A 17,743-nucleotide genomic window follows, 5' to 3' on the forward strand; every position below is an offset into this window, starting at 1 on the left:
ATGGACACTCTTGGTGTGATTGCTACTGTGATTTTTGTCATTGCTACTGCGGTGGTAACACAAATTGGCGAGTCCATTCGACAGTGGCTCATCGAGAACGTGGTTGATCCATTTGGTCAGTTTCTCATTGAAAAACTAGGTAAACCTGTTGGACAGTGGCTTACCAGTTACATGGTTGAACCAATTGGACAATGGCTGGGTTATTCGTTTCACTACAGCAGCAACATTGATAATATGAAGGAACAGGCAGAGAAGTTGGAGGAGGTTCGAGAAAGGGTGAAACATTCAGTTGATGCTCGTATAGGAAACTGCGGTGAAAATAAAGCTGATGTTAACAGGTGGTTAGAAAATATGGATGTGATTATGGGAAAGGTTAAGAAAGTTCTTGAAGATGAAACGAAAGCAAAGATGAAGTGTTCCTATGGGATATGCTTGAACTTGAAGCTACGACATGAGCTAAGTAAGAAAGCAAAGAAGATAGCGAAAGATATTGATGAAGTCTTGGAAAATGGTGGATTTGATAAGGTTTCCAATATGGATTACATGAGCTTTAACTCAAGAATGTCAACTCTGAATGGACTTATGGTGGCACTGGGAGATGTTAATATCAACATGATTGGGGTGTGGGGGATGCCCGGTGCTGGAAAGACTACACTTGTGAGAGAAGTTGTTTGGCAAGCCAAAAAAGAAAAGTTATTTGACGAGGTCGCTATGGCAACTGTGATGCAGAGCCCAGATCTAAGGCAAATTCAAGGAGAAATAGCGGACATGCTAGATCTTAAGTTTGATGACGTGGAGACTGTACCTGGAAGAGCAATTCGTCTACGAGATAGGCTAAAAAGAAATAATAAAGCACTTGTTATCCTAGATGATATATGGAATAAACTTGATTTGGAGGCGATAGGAATTCCTTGTAATGGATGTAAAATATTGTTGACATCCAGAGATAGAGATATATTATCTTGTGAGATGAACACGCAAAAAAAATTTGAGCTTGATGTTTTATCCCCTGATGAAGCATGGAGTTTATTTGAGAAGATGGCGGGTGATTCTCTCAAAGATCCTAATTTGAAATCCATCGCAATGCAGGTGGCTGAAGTGTGTGCATGTTTGCCTCTCGCAATTGTAACAGTTGCAACGGCATTAAAAAATAAGAGTTTGTTTGAATGGGAAGATGCTCTACAACAACTAAGGAGACCCTCCCCTGTACACCTCACAGGAATGCAAGCAGCTATATATTCAAAAATAGAGTTGAGTTACAATCATCTTGGAAGTCCAGTGGTCAAGTCCTTCTTTTTACTATGTAGTCAAATGGGTCCTGCCATTCTTTACCTGGACTTGGTAAAATACTGTTTTGGCCTGTGTTTATTTCCTGGCATCCGTACATTGGAAGAAGCTCGAAATAAAGTGTATACACTGGTTCGGAGCCTCAAAGACTCTTGTTTGTTGCTAGAAGACCCTCGTACAAGCAAGTATGTCCGTATGCACGACCTTGTTCGTGACGTCGCCATATTAATTGCCAAGGCTCAAAATGTGTTCACGGTGAGAAATGATGATCCAGTAAAATGGCCAGATGAAGATGCACTAACAATGTGCTCATCAATCTCAGTTCGTGCTGAGGATATCCATGAACTTCCTGACGGGTTGGTATGTCCGAAGTTAAAATTCTTGTACGTGCATGGCAGAGATCGGGATTTTAAAATTTCAGAAACTTTTTTCAGAGGAATGAGGGAGCTGAAAGTTTTAGATTTAACTAAAATGAGACTTTCATCACTTCCTTCATCAATTAATCTCCTCACAAACCTACGAACATTGTGTCTGGATCAATGTGTTTTGAAAGATATTGCAGTGATTGGAGAGTTGAAAAATCTAGATATTCTTAGCCTTTTGTCCTCCAAATTTACACAGTTGCCAAAAGAAATAGGTCTCCTGACTCGTTTACGGTTGTTGGATTTGTCAAATTGTACCAAACTTGAAGTGATTCCACCAAATGTCCTATCACGCTTAGTACAATTAGAAGAGTTATATGTCTGTAATAGCTTCACTCAATGGGAGCTTGAAGGAGTGAACAATGAAAGAGCTAGTCTGGCAGAGTTAAAGCATTTATCGTTGTTGACCACTTTAGAAGTAAATATTCCAAATGTGAACATGTTGCCAAAAAATTTGTTGTTTATGAAGTTGAAAAGATACCAAATATTTATAGGAGATGTGTGGGATCAGTTTGGTAAATCTGAAAGCTCAAGAGCGCTAAAACTCAAGTTGAATTCGAGCTTTGAATTAGAGCAGGGGATCAAGATGTTGTTGAGTGGAATAGAAGATTTGTGTTTGGATGAGTTAAAAGGTGTTAAGAGTATCATATCTGAACTAGATAGCAAAGGCTTCCAACAACTGAAGCATCTACATGTCCAAAATAATTCTGAGATGAAGTACATCATCTATTCAAAGGGATTGGTTATTGCTGATGTTGTCTTTCCTGTCTTGGAGATATTTTCACTCAAAAACATGATCAACTTGGAAGAAATATGTCATGGACAGATTCCCTTGACATCCTTTGGTAACTTAAGCATTGTGAAAGTGGAACATTGTGAGAAACTAAAGTTTATCTTCTCATCATCCATAGCAAAAAGCCTTTCACAACTTCAAACATTAGAGATAAGAGAATGCAGCATCATGGGTGCAATAGTCGAAAAAGAAGAGGGCAGAATAGAAGACAGAGATATGAAGTTTTTCCCTCAATTGCGTCGCTTACTACTATATTGTCTTCCAAAGCTCGTGAGCTTCTTAAGTACACAAAATTCAGACATAATTGATGCTGGAGAAGTCATTCCTCAAAGCGAACAGGTACATTAAAGTTTATGAAATAAAAGGTTGCTAGTCCAATTTGTCTATAGTAAATAACCAATTAATAGCAATTTGGGATATGTATACCAAAGTAATTAATGTTTAGTATTTTAGAGTAATGCTCCCTTTTCACACAACAGTGGCTAAATTCAAAATAATTAAGGTGCACTATTTATGTGAGGGAAAAATTAACCCTAGAGCATTAAATAATTTTTTCTTATACTAGCATAAGCAGATTTTTTTTTTCATAACCTAACTGTTCTTAGCACAATTGCACCTTCCAAACGTAACGCTCTAAAAAAAATCCTGGACCATTAGAAACATGGCAATGCCAATAGTCTCTATTATCAATTGTTTTCTGAGAATGTATTATCAAATTTTTTTTTATAAGTGTATTATCAATTGTTAATTGTGTATTGTTTCTCCAAAAAAAAAATCTGAATTGAGTATGGTCACACATAATAGTTTTGTGTATGGGTTTTAATAAAATCTTCTTGGAATAAAAGCTTATAACACAAATAATAATATTAAAAAATTAAAATAATAAAAGTATCTACAATAATAATAATAATAATAATAAGTATCCTTTATTTATAACCTAGTTAGTTAAAAAGATCACTATTCTTTCATGTTTTAAGAAATTCTATTTTTAGAATCCCCTCTCTCACTCCGAAAAAAAAAAAAAATTGTAGATATGTGACAGGATCATAATGTGCCTTTATAATGAATTTATCTTTTGATGACTCTTCCCTCTCTTTGCTTGCCAAGTTGCCATGCCACTATGTTCAAATAAAAATTTTGGTGATTTCCTCAAATGAAATAACAATAATATACGTACCCTAACTTATGCACTGTTTAGGTTTGTCAAAAATACTCTCTCACTATAAATAGGATTTCTGTGAGTATATGTAATTACAATGAGAGGCCCTGTTCCTTTATATAGAAAACAGAGTGACCAAAAATGCTTGAGTGAATTAACTGTTGTTGTAGAGGTTCTGTTCCTTCATAAGTCTTACTAATCTAGCCATTTGAGAGAATTAACTGCTTCCTAATTACTTTAACCAATTGAATTAGAACACGTGTCTAATCAAATACTAACAACTTGAGCTAAATGAAAAAAATGATCAGGCGTGCATCATTTAAGTTAAAACTCTCTTTAAAAAAAAAAGTACTCCAAGTCTTTACGACATCGTTTTGAGTCTGGACTTCATCATCGTTTGAGGTCTGGGCCCCGTTGTATTAGCCAAATACGACACCGTTTTCTTCATTTCTTTTAACAAGTTTGCTGAAATAGATAATTAATTGTTGTTGCAGGTTGTGTTCCCCAACTTGGAAACGTTGGAACTGTCCTCTATACACTCTGAAGAGATACTAATTCACAACCAACATCGGGCAAGCTCCTCTTTCAAATTAACAGACCCGAGATTTCAAAATTTGCGAAAATTGACCGTGAAAGGCTCTGGCAATTTAAAATACCTATTGTCTTCTTCTACAGCGACATTTATGATTCAGCTCAAATATCTTGACATTGAGGACTGTAAGGTAATGGAAGAGGTACTACTCACAGAAGACTTAGGAGAAGAAGAAATAATTCCAAAGGTGTTGTTCCCTCGACTGATTGACCTGATTCTAAAAGATCTTCCAGTCCTCAAAAGATTCTGCGTAGGAAGCAATATCAAATTTCCATCATTGAAGGATATGGTGATAGAAAAATGCCCTAAATTGGAGTCATTCGTATTCAGAACTGTTGGTTCAGGCATGACATTGAGCAAAGAACTTAAGGAAGTGAATTCAGAGGAGATCTCTCAAATTGCCATGCAACCTCTCTTCAATGAAGAGGTAATTCTATTTTTATTATCCCTTGTTTTACTTTGTATATATTTTATTGGGTCGGGTTAACGTGTGCCCTTAGGGCACATATTAAGTTTTCTTTTTTTGGAAACATTTTTTTGGGAATTGAAAAAACTGTCATTACTTTTTTAATTTTCGAGAAAATTTTTTCCAAAAATGAAAATTTATGTGTGCCCTTAGGGCACACATTAGTAAAATCCTATTTTATTTTCTATTATGTTTGTTATTATGATTAGATATGTCAATAGCACACACAGGATGGACTTGCAGGTTGTGTTCCCAAGTTTGGAAACATTGAGAATCTTGCACTTGGGAAACTCAAAAATCATATAGCACGATCAATTAACTGAAATCATATACTGTTAATTTTTTCCACATCGCAGTGGTTAAATTCTTTACACCTTCCATAGCAATATAAATCATGAACCATTAATACCATTAAAATATTGATATTCATTTATCTACTGTTAATTGAAATGTATAGGAAGTAACAAACTAGTGGGTGCTTGTGATAAACACATGACCTCTCTCCTGGTCAAACAATCCTTGGACACGTGAGAGAGACAAGTGCCTCAAGTGAGGTTATTGCCTTATATATGGTTGAAAATTATTTGTGTCCAAATTTATGGAGCTAAATTTAGAGTCAGTTTGACTTTTTCTTTTTGTCTAATTTTTTTAAACTTTTTTTTTAAAATAAATAATCTAACTTTTAATTTTTCAAAAAATAAGTTTACTTTTTGGTTTTTGGTCACACATTTAACTTAAAATTTACTAAAAACTATATATATTATAAACACTACGATAATAAGCTACCTAAAAATAAGAGGTTACCAAATGAACACTTAAATATTGAAAATTTTAAAACTTATTTTAATCGCCCCTATTATTTAATTAAAATTTTTAAAGAGACTTTAAATGACTATTGGGTATGGTCTCACCAATTAGCTTTTATGTACATAGCCAAATCCGTTTTAATGGAAAAAATTACTCTAACCTAATCTGAAGTTTACTAAATTTCATTGACTTCTTTCATTATTTTGAATTGTATATAAACCTTCCTTGAGCACTCACATCAATGCTAGTAAAATAGAAAGAAAACCACATTTTAACCAAGTCCAACCTTCACCCATATTAGACCATGTAAAGTTGTGTAAAAATACATAATCGCTACAGTAACAATATAAATTTATACTATCATTATTCATTTTGTATTTATTTTTTATTCTTTCTTTGCGTAACTTGAGGATGAAAGAAGAGAGGATAAAGGTTGTTGTGTGTGGAGAAATATAAACAATTAAAAAATCAAGAAAATTGATAATTTAATGTGGGTTGTTTTGAAAAGTTAGAATGTAAAATAGAAAAAGTAGTTTCTTATCCTAAAATAAAAAGAAATTTTTGCACGAACTAATATGAATGCTCTTCAAAATAAACTATCATCTCTCAGAATTGAGATTAGGTGCAATAACTCTCAATGGCTAAGAAGAAACTTCCAGATCTTAACCATTGAATAAAAAAGTTATAAAATTTAAAAAGTAAAAAAAGAAAAAAAGAAAAAAAAGTAAAGATGGTAAAAATATTTTATGAGTGATGAGGGGGAAATTGCACCTAATTCAAATCTTGTTAGCTTAACACCGTTAAAACTTAAAAGTCACTATCCAGAAATTAATAAATTTATATTTTTTACCATCACTTTCTAATTGAAATTATCATTTACCCTCCAAAACACATCTTTTGGTTGCTTCTGTCCTCCCCTGTGAGGTTGTGACTGAAATCTAGTCCCTCTCTCTCTCTCTCTCTCATCCTTACATTGAAAACCACCCCTTTTTTTTATCTTTCCCTTTTCTTTGTGTTGGGAAATTTAGACCCCGGTTGATAGAATTAACAAATTTTAAACCCAAGTTGTTAGTTAGATTTATTATGAATAAAACTTGTTAAAATAAACAAATATCAATAGCATGTCAAAATTATGCAGCGGAAAAATAAATAAAACAAGATATGATGACTCAGGAAAACCAATGAAACAAACCAGTTTCACAGTAAAAAACCTAGGGAAAAACCTTCCCGAAAAGCAATCCACTATAGTAAAAAAAAGTTTCAGATCTAGTACAAAACCTTTGTCCCTAGACTCTACAATTACTGTAGATGAACTTATAGCAAAAGCCTTTTACCGCTTCAGAATTTCTGAACTCTTCAATATATGAACGCCACAATTTTTGTTGCACGGATCCCAGTACCTGACTAACCAATGATACACGGCTCTCAGTACATGAATAACACACCAACTAGAAGAAGATGTTGGTTGCAAAGTTCTTCAGTTCATCCCAACGATAAAGATCAAGAAGATGCTTAGTCACAAAACCCTACAGTGCATATACACAGCAACTTTTTCAAAAATGATGAACTAAAGAAAGTCACAATTTGCTTGAACAAACTTTGCTCAGCACTTGTGCAAATTGTGAACTCTTTGACGGCCCTTAAATCAATCCTTTTATATGTCTAGAGTTAGGAGAAAAGAAGTCCCAAAGACACATTCACGGATTCCAAGAAAACAGATCAGAATTTCTGTTTCTTTCTTAAACCTCGACAGATAGGAGGTGTCGAGAAGCTATCAAGCAGGTGTCTAGAACACGAGCTAAAACAGCTTTCTTAAACTCGATAGATGCAGCTGTCGAGCTAGGTGTCGAGATTTAATGAATTTGCACTATTCAGCTTGTTTCTTGAACAGACTTGAATGACTTCAATACTTGATCTTGAAGCCTTGTTTCTTAAAGTATTAAAAACACCTAGATCTACCCAATTACAAGTAAAGTGCGTTTTGTTAAAGGATTAGCCAATTACATAAAATAGTAACATATGTTCCTAACAAGTGATTCATATATGTCCTAACACTTTGATTTTGATTTTCCCACCCTCGAGGATTGAGGTGTGAGCTTTGGTTGTATGCTGTGGGTTCGATGGATGGTGGAAGATTTCTAGAGGTGTTTGAGTGAGTTTGATGTGTAGATAGATGTGATTCCAAAGCTGGTGGTTGATTAAACAAAGAGGGGGAAATCAGGTTGGTTCAACCACTGGCATATTGGGTTTACAAGCTTTGATGATTCGGTGAATTAGATACTTGGGTTTTTCTTGAGTATTAGGTGATTGTTACTTGATGATTATAGGAATTCAAAAATTGGAATCACACTTACCCACACGTGGTATTGAAATTTATTCGAGTCTCTAATTAACATATATGCTTATGCTATGGCTGAACAAGTAGGTGGGTAGTTAGAGGCTATTTTGGGACAAATTTAAATAAACAGTGTAGAAAATATTTGATAAATTTCCGGTAGAGCTATCTGGAGAGGAAGGTGTACTGTGCCAAGGAGAAGAACAACTGGGTGGTAAACAAAAGAAGCTAGATTTGCCACAAATCCTAAATAAATCATCTTTCGTTACTGACTTTTTAACAATGTTTAAGGGAGAAAGTGTAGTTTATTTTGGAAGAAGGAATGTAAGGTTTGTATAGTCCAAAACAATAAAGAAGGTTAGTGTAATTTTAGTATTTTTTTTTTTTTTTAGGGAAAGTAATTTTGGTAACCTCCCAATGCAATTTTCCCAGTTTTAATAAGATGTTCTTGTAATAAAAGCTTATAGCACAAATAGTATTATTATACTATAATATTATTACAACAACAAAAATCAAACATTAAAAAAACTTTAATTTCAAAATTTTTGAACCATCATGAAAATATCCACGTGGTTTCTCAAAAAATAAAAAATGAAAATATCCATGTGGGGGCATGTTGGTGTGAGCTGTGACGTATACACAGAGAGTTCCAAATTCATCCACCAAACAATCAGTTATTTAAATTTTTGGGACATATTATGGGTAGAAGAGTGGAATAGTTCGATTAAAGGTTAGGACACCACTTCCTTATATTATAAATAAATAAATAAAATCTCAAAATTATGGGGTTGGCTATGGATCACAAAAAGTTTAATATATAAAATTAAGATGTAATTAACCTAGTTAAATAATAATAAAAAAACACTATTTTATACTTCATGATTTAAGAAATATTAAGGCTAAATTGCAAACTATACCCCTAAAGTTTGGGAGTATTTAGATTTTATACTCTGAAGTTTCAAAATTAGGATCTTATTCCCTAAAGTTCTATTCCATTTGCATTAGTAACCCTTTTGTCCATATTTTCCTTTAAGTGCCACAAAATTTTTTCATGCATGTTTAGTTTGTCCAATAAAATAATGTGACATTATTTGTGGTCTAAAAAAATTAAAAATGAGATGGCATAATAAAAATAGCATGACATCATTTTATTAGAAAAACTAAATACGAGTGACAAACTTATATGACACTTAACGGAAAATAGGGATGGAGTGGCTACTGATGCAAAATAAATAAAAATTCAAAGAGTAAAATCTAAATTTTGAAATTTCAAAATGTAAAATCTAAGCACCTCTAAATTTTAAGATTGTAGTTTGTAATTTAGCCAGATATTAATTTTTAGAGTTTTGCACGTGTGACAAGGAGTATCTTCCATGATGGGCAAAAAAAAAAAAAAAAAAAAAAATTTAAGTTGTAGATTCATATTAGAACTAATTGCAACTTATCACCTATGATTTGTTGTGGACATAACACCTCTCATATTTTTGTGATAAAAATGTGTACATACATTACTTGTATTAATAAAATCTTATTGTAATAAAAGCTTATAGCAATGAAATTCTAAAGAGAGAATCTAACAGTGTTTAGCTAGATTGAAGAACAACAAACAATTGCAGAGAGAGAAGAAAAGGGTGAAAGAGAGAGAGAGATATCAAAGAAAATTGTATTTGATCTTGCTTAATTACATTCTGGTGCTAGATACATGAAAGGTGGAGTTTGTTGAGTTGGTTGATCACAGCTTCCTAACTGAAAAGCCCGCCAATACCAACTGATTCTTGAATCTTCAATAGGACACCGTTTGAGCAATACCAATACATTAGCTATTTACTTGAATGAAACGATGCGTCTGACTGCCTTTTGTCTTCAGACTTAATGAAAAGGTGTGTTTAGCTTTATCATCTTCAACATATAGCACAAATAGTATTATTAAAACATTAAAAATTAATTAATAAAAGTAAGATGCAACCCGTATTTATAACCTAGCTATTTGCTATTTGATCATAATGTGCTATTTTAATGAATTTATCTTTAGATGGCTCCTTCCTCACATTGCTTGCCAAGTTGCCTCAAATGAAACTTTAGGTTTGTCAAAAATGCTGTCTCTTTAAATAGAATTGCTGTGATCTTTATTGAAGAAGAAAATGTGAGTATATGTTACAATGAAAGGCTCTGTTTTTTTATGTAGTAAACAGAGCAATCAAAAATGAGAAACATTTTTTTTTTTTTTTTTTGGATTAAAAAAATGAGAAACTGATATCAAAAGTTTAACTAATCTAGTCTTTTGAGAAACTAACTGCTTCCTAATTACTTACAATGAATTCTCTGTGCAACCTCTCTTCAATGAAGAGGTAATTCTATTTTTATAATCCCCTGTTTTACTTCGTATATATCTTATTTTCTATTTTGTGAGTTACTATGATTAGTTATGTTATTAACACACATGGGATGGACTTGCAGGTTGCATTCCCTAGTTTGGAAACATTGACAATCATGCACATGGAGAACTTGAAAATCATATGGCACGATCAAGTAGCTGAAGATTCCTTTTTCAAGCTTCAATCTCTATTTGTTGAATACTGTGAAAATCTTGTGAACATCTTTGAATCTAATATGCTGACAAGATTCCAAAGTCTAGAGAGACTTTACAAGTATATACTTGTGGTTCACTACAAGAAGTGTTTGAAATTCAAGGGCACGATTATAGAGAATCACATGCCGTGACAGTCATTCCTTTGAAAAAATTGTATTTGCGTCATCTACCGAAGATGAAGCAGATATGGAATAAGGACCCTCATGGAATTTTCAACTTTCCAAATCTACAAGTAGTAAGTGCTTGGGAATGTGAGAGTTTGCAAAGTTTGTTCCCAGCATCTGTGGCTAGATGTCTCATGCAATTGGAGGATCTTCGGATAGCGATTGTGGAGTGGAGGAAATTGTTTCACGGGAAGAAATTGCAGAAGCAGCAGCAAGATTTGTTTTCCCTAAAGTAACTCTCCTAATCTTCGTAATTTGCCAAAGCTCAAGTGGTTTTGCCGAGGGGTGCATACTTCAGAATGGCCATTGCTAAAAGAATTGGAGGTGTCTGAATGTGATCAAATTGAGATATTTGCTTCAAAAATTTTGAACTTTCAAGAAACAGTTGAACAGAGCCAACTAGAGACCTCCACTCAACAACCCCTTTTCTTGGTTGAAGAGGTAAGAGGCTAATTTAACTACTCTTTTATAATATTTATGTTTACGAGAAATAATAACTTTGTTTGGAGTCATACTCGTCTCTCACGCAAAAAACAAGTTTCAAACGCGAAGTTCTTAATAAAGGTCATATATCTATATATTTTTTTTTTTTTAACAAAATCCTTAATCTTTCTTGCATCAAAATATAGGTACCTTTGGTGTGTTTTTTTTGGTCAACGTGTCCAGAAATATGAAAGTACTACAGGTGTCAAATTGTGACAAATTGAAACAATTGATCGACAACAACTACTAATTGATTAACATGGTTTTGGAAAAAAGGATTTTCTTGTAAATGACTCTTACACCACTATGTTTTAATTTAAAGGTTCGCAATTAGTTAATTTATGTTAGTTGTAGGATTCATGACATGTTTCTTAAAAATTCAATCTATGTTAATTTCTTCTTTTTATTTTTCATCTAGTTATATTCCTATAGACATCTCTACACATTGAAGGGATATCACTCTTTAAAAGCATGTCCTCATGTGCTTTCCTATGCAATGTGGAGATTCTATAAATTGCATGCCCCCTTTTGGATCTCTAAAATCTATCTAATCAAAGTATACATATATGAAGATGCTTCGCAAACAAAACACAAAATATCATATAAGGAATTTTGCTCAACAATGATTAACAGAGCCAATTAAAAAACAAATACAAAAACTGTGATGTTGTCCATCGAAAAGTTTATCAAATTAACAAATATCAACAAAATCTCATAATTAAGCTTCTATATGCATCATTATAAAATTTAAAATTTTGGCAATCATGTTAAACATAAAAATTTAATCACAAGTGCTGTTTAATGCATCTGTATAAGATGGTTTTCTTATAAATGACTCCACCTTGCATCTGATTTGCAAGCATATATTCATCTCATATTTTGTAGATACTTCTTTTTTTGAGAGTTTGGTTTATTGGATATTCATGACATTTTTCATTACTCTTTAATTTATGATCAAGTCTTCATGATTTTTTTTTTTTTTTCATCAAGATATATGATCCATTGACACTTTGGGACCGTATTCAAAAATATTTTCATGCAAAACCATAAATACATTTTTCATATAAACATAGAATTCCTTGGCATCTTTTTTTTTTTGTTTATATCTTGTCTTGTCTTTTATGATTGTTTCCTATATCAATAACCACTTTTCTTGGTTGAGGAGGTAAGAGACTAATGGTATAACATAAATCCTCTCAAAAAAGAAAAACTGGCCCCAAATTTGAAATATATTATGCATTTAATTACATTTATTTTTTAATAATTTGATTAAATAATGTATATTTTTAGAAGAAATGCTATGTCCACAACATGTTCACTACAAATCCTAAATGTTAAGTTGTTATTGGTTGTTATGAATGGGCAAAAAAATAATTTAAGTTATAGATTTAAATTAGAACTAATAGTAACTTATCACTTATGATTTGTAGTGAAAATGTTGTGAACATAACACCTCTCATATTTTTGTGATAAAAAATATGTATATGTATACCTTGTTTTAATAAAATCTTATTGTAACAAAAGCTTATAGCACAAATAGTATTATAAAAACATTAAAAATTAATTAATAAAAGTAAGATGCAACCCGTATTTATAACCTAGCTATTTGGCAGGATCATAATGTGCTATCGTAATGATATCTTTTGATGGCTCTTTCCTCACATTGCTTGCCAAGTTGCCTCAAATGAAATAGCAATAATATAGGTACCTAGCTTATGCAATGTTTTGGTTTGTCAAGAATGCTGTCTCTTTAAATAGAATTGCTGTGATCTTTATTGAAGAAGAAAATGAGAGTATATGTTACAGTGAGAGGCTCTGTTTCTTTATGTGGTAAACAGAGCAATCAAAAATGAGAAACTTTTTTTTTTTTTTTAAAAAAAAAAAATTAGAAACTGATATCAAAAGTTTAATTATTCTAGTCGTTTGAGAGAATTAATTGCTTCCTAATTACTTAAAATGAATTCTCTGTGCAACCTCTCTTCAATGAAGAGGTAATTCTATTTTTATAATCCCCTGTTTTACTTCGTATATATTTTTTTTTCTATTATGTGAGTTACTATGATTAGTTATGTTATTAACACACACGGAATGGACTTGCAGGTTGCATTCCCTAGTTTGGAAACATTGCGTTTGGATCAGTGTGTGTTGGAAGACATAGCTATGATTGGAGAGCTGAGAAATTTAGAAAATCTTAGCCTTCTTCACTCCAAGGTTGAACAGTTGCCGAGAGAAACAGGGCTTTTGACTCGTTTACGGATTTTGAATTTGAGCAATTGTACCAAACTTAAAGTGATTCCACCAAATGTCCTATCATGTTTGATACAATTAGAAGAGCTGTATTTTGGCAATAGCTTCAGTCAGTGGGAGGTTGAAGGACTCAACAATGAAAGAGCTAGCCTTGCAGAGCTAAAGCATTTGTCACGATTGACTACTTTAGAAGTGCACATTCCAGATGCCAACATGTTGCCAAAAGATCTGTTATTCGAGAAGTTGCAAAGATACAAAATATTCGTAGGAGATGTGTGGGATTGGTCTGATAAACATGAAAACTCAAGAGCACTAAAACTCAAGTTGAATACAAGCTTTCATTTGGAGAGGGGGATTAAAATGTTGTTGAATGGTATTGAAAATCTGTGTTTGGATGAGTTAAAGGGTGTTAAGAGCGTCATCTATGAATTAGATATGACAGGCTTCCAACAACTGAAGCATCTCCATGTCCAAAACAATGTCGAGATCAAGTACATCATCAACTCAAGAGGGATGGTTATCTCTGATGTTGTCTTTCCTGTCTTGGAGATACTCTCTCTCAAAAACATGATCAACTTGGAAGAAATATGTCACGGCCAGATTCCCTCGGCATCCTTTCGTAACTTAAGCATTATGAAAGTGGAACATTGTGAGAAACTAAAATTTATCTTCTCGTCAACCATAGCCAAGGGCCTTCCACAACTTCAAGAATTGGTGATAAAAGAATGCAGCATAATGGGTGCAATAATCATAAAAGAGGGTGAAATAGAAGACAGAGATATGATCTTGTTCCCTCAATTGCGTCTCTTAGAACTCCATCAGCTTCCAAAGCTCGTGAGCCTTTTAAACACACAAAAGTCAGTCATAAATGATGCTGGAGAAATCATTCTCGATTGCGAGCTGGATTTTCACATGCCAATCCTACAGGAACAGGTATATTAAAGTTTAGATTTGCATATAATGATCCCAAAGATGTGGCACACACCCACATAGATTGCTCGTCCAATTTGTCCATGGAAACAAACCAATTTAGTATTTTGGAGTATATGCTTCTTTTTTCTACATAGCAGTGGTTAAATTCTTTATACCTTCCATTGCAATATAAATCATGAACCATTAATAGTATTAATACCCTAGTAAAATATTGATAGTCATTTATCTACTGTTAATTGAAGTGTATAGGAAGTAACACACTAGTGGGTGCTTGTGACAGTCACATGACCTTTCTCCTGGGCAAACAATCCTTGGACATGTGAGAGAGACATGTGCCTCAAGTGAGGTTATAGCCTTATATATAGTTGAAAATTATTTGTGTCCTAATTTATGAATCTAAATTTTGGAGTCCGTTTGGCTTTTTCTTATTTGTTAAAAACTTTTGCTTTTTGTCTACTTTTTTTTAACTTTCTTTTTTTAAATAATCTAACTTTTAGTTTTTCAGAAAATAAATCTACTTTTTCGTTTTTTGTCACACATTTAACACAAAAATTACTAAAAACTATATGCTTTTTTATTTATAAACACTTACATATATTTTCAGTAACATAAAAGTTACTGAAAATAAGAGATTACCAGACACTTAAATATTGCAAATTTTAAGACTTGAATGTAATTAATTGAAGAAAATAAGGCCGCACTTATTTTAATCACCCCTATTATTAATTAATTAAATATTTTAATGAGACTTTAAATAACTATTGAGTTTGGATTTTTTTTTTGTTTTTTTTTTTTTTTGAGAGAGGAATTAAATGACTAGTGTATTGGATATGGTCTCACCTATTAGCTATATAGCCAAATCAGTTTTAATGGAAAAAATTAAACTAACCAGGTTTACTAAAATTACATTTACTTCGAACAAAGTTTCTCTCCAAACTAGAAACCCTACAAACTCATTATAAATCTTTATATTGAGTGTGAATTTTGAAAATTTAACTGTTAGATTGTATGTTCTTGTGAGGCCCAAATGGTGTACGGGCCGGGCCCATCTACCTGGGGAAAATCCGAAGGCCCAAGCCGAGGAGGGCTATGGCCCAAGCTCGACCAAATAGCCTGTGGACATCGCCGAGGACGGCTCAGTCCTCGGCAGACCCAAAGTCCCCCCCCTTTGAAGGAAGGGTAAGAACGGTATAGGACCGAAACCAGGACAAAAGATCTAAAATATCCAGGGAAAGCTGCTCTTACTGCCATTCAATGCTCTGAACCTGACAGAGCCGCAGTCTTTGGCTTTTACAACCACCCCCAACGACTTTGAATATGGGCTGATGGGACAAGTATCAATTTTGGAAAGGTTGACCCTATACGTGGACGAAGGACAATGAACGCAGGCGAAGATAAAAGGAAAAAGAAGGAACCTAAAAGAGGAGGTTGGGAAAAAAGGCCAGAAACCAGAGCCTCCCAGCCCACCTCCAGGAGAAAGACTCCAGGGGTGTAGGAAAGCTTAAGTTCGTACGAACACCGCGAAAAACCCACCGCCTATCGAACAAGGCCTAGCCTTCCAAACCCACGCTCTACAAATGATATTGTTAGGGGCCTATTCACGCGCGAACCCGACACTGTTACGGTCCGCCACGAATCGCGTCCTTACAATTGGCGCCGTCTGTGGGAAAGGCTTGTGTGTTGGTATAGGAAGTGGGTCGATAGAGTTTCTTCGTTATTTCTAACCGTTGGTTATAGAGTTCTAGTATAAAGTTCTGCTAGGGACTACGTTTCTTGACTAGGGGCTTGGTTGAGGAGCTAACTCCCTTAAAGCCAAGGTCCCCCGTAAAGAGCAAACTAGGCACTTGGTAGCGTTAACCGTATGGATAAACTCTAGGGGCTCGGCCGAGGAGCTAACCCCCCTAAAGCCAAGATCCCACACAAAGAGAAAACTAGGTTTTGGACAGAACCAAGGCATTGCATAGTCTACGGACTCAAGCCTCTGGGGAAACCAACTACCTGGATGTGGAAAACTAGGTTTTGGACAGAACCAAGGCATTGCATAGTCTACGGACTCAAGCCTCTGGGGAAACCAACTACCTGGATGTGGAAAACTAGGTTTTGGACAGAACCAAGGCATTGCATAGTCTACGGACTCAAGCCTCTGGGGAAACCAACTACCTGGATGTGGAAAACTAGGTTTTGGACAGAACCGAGGCATTGCATAGTCCTCGGACTCAAGCCTCTGGGGAAACCAACTACCTGGATGTGGAAAACTAGGTTTTGGACAGAACCGAGGCATTGCATAGTCCACCGGACTCAAGCCTCTGGGGAAACCAACTACCTGGATGTGGAAAACTAGGTTTTGGACAGAACCAAGGCATTGTATAGTCCTCGGACTCAAGCCTCTGGGGAAACCAACTACCTGGATGTGGAAAACTAGGTTTTGGACAGAACCAAGGCATTGCATAGTCCTCGGACTCAAGCCTCTGGGGAAACCAACTGCCTGGATGGGGAACCAACTATTTTAAAAAAAAAACTATGGCGCATAAGCCTCACAACCCATCCGAAGAGAGCTCCGCGTTAACAGATGGGTTAATACCTTGATTGCGCGGATTCCTCGGTCTATCCTCTGGTCCCCCAATATCAAAGGGGTTGATGCGATACGGCGTAACATATTATCCAGAAGTACAACCAAAGCCCTTCGCTACTCGGCTACCCTCTCGGACGAATTACTTAGAATTTATCGTACTCGGACATCGCTCTAGCACGCATCGCGCAGCACTTAGCCGTTATCCCGGTTAGTTCCAGGAGTTTAATTTATTGATGATTAATCTTGTTATGCTTGATAATATTTGTAAGTCTAAATTAGTAGGAATCTGTGTTAAGGCGTTTCTCTGCCTAGAATATCATTAAGGGCAAGCTCATATTTAATATTCATGCATAAAGTAGTGGTTACGGAGAAGAAAGATATGTATAGAGAAATAGACCCATATTTTATTAAGACAAAGGAACAGTACAGTGTACAATGGAAAGCTGAAACAAAAACTACATCGAAGCTAACTACGTAAGTAACGAAGAATACAAGAGAGTGAAGATAAAGCCGAGGAGGCAGTTCAGAGGAGAGGTTGGCTACTGCCTCGAGACCTTATTCCTCCTCCATGCTTTTGCACGCCCATAACTCAGGCAGCAAAAGAACCCAACTGGGGGCCTGCACCGGTACAGAAAAGGTGCTGGGAACCTGACCTCAGGCTAACACCATCTACAGAAAAGGTGCAGGGAGCCGGAAGTTGGGAAGCCCCCGCAGAAATTTGCCTGCTACAAGGCAGACGGCGCTGATGGCGGAAATTCCTTTTTCTGATACACCAAAAATCTGGCATGACCAGAACCTGCTTCGGATTTTGACTAAAAGAGGGAGGAATACCATCTTCCCCCTGTCAAGACGGAGGACTGGCTTGAATCTGTGCCATCCTTGTCCATACCATA

The 17,743-nt window shown here is 34.8% G+C and overlaps 2 protein-coding genes across 3 annotated transcripts in view; both read left to right on the top strand.

Annotated features, from left to right (window-relative positions):
• Nucleotides 1–4,507, top strand: LOC115979774 (disease resistance protein At4g27190-like). Its single transcript, XM_031101834.1, has 3 exons — nucleotides 1–2,841; nucleotides 4,156–4,395; nucleotides 4,487–4,507. The coding sequence occupies exons 1-3, from the start codon at nucleotides 1–3 to the stop codon at nucleotides 4,505–4,507; spliced, it is 3,102 nt and encodes a 1,033-aa protein (XP_030957694.1).
• Nucleotides 4,451–17,743, top strand: part of LOC115979881 — a 24,164-nt gene continuing 10,871 nt past the window's right edge. The window contains exons 1-2 of one of the 2 annotated variants that reach the window (XM_031101962.1): nucleotides 4,451–4,680; nucleotides 13,199–14,278. In XM_031101962.1, coding sequence (XP_030957822.1) covers nucleotides 4,540–4,680; nucleotides 13,199–14,278 — 1,221 coding nt within the window. In that variant the 5' untranslated portion in view covers nucleotides 4,451–4,539. Of the gene's footprint in view, nucleotides 4,681–10,578; nucleotides 11,057–13,198; nucleotides 14,279–17,743 lie in introns of those variants that run through there. The other variant, XM_031101963.1, reaches the window with a different exon arrangement.

Source organism: Quercus lobata, chromosome 3 (genome assembly GCF_001633185.2).
Source record: "Quercus lobata isolate SW786 chromosome 3, ValleyOak3.0 Primary Assembly, whole genome shotgun sequence".
In the NCBI taxonomy this organism is placed as follows: domain Eukaryota; kingdom Viridiplantae; phylum Streptophyta; class Magnoliopsida; order Fagales; family Fagaceae; genus Quercus; species Quercus lobata.

Coding starts and splice junctions, on each gene's coding strand:
- LOC115979774 (XM_031101834.1), top strand. CDS start 1: ATGGACACTCTTGGTGTGATTGCTACTGTGATTTTTGTCATTGCTACT. Junction 2,842..4,155: donor TCATTCCTCAAAGCGAACAG/GTACATTAAAGT, acceptor TTGTTGTTGCAG/GTTGTGTTCCCCAACTTGGA. Junction 4,396..4,486: donor ACTGTAAGGTAATGGAAGAG/GTACTACTCACA, acceptor AAGATCTTCCAG/TCCTCAAAAGATTCTGCGTA.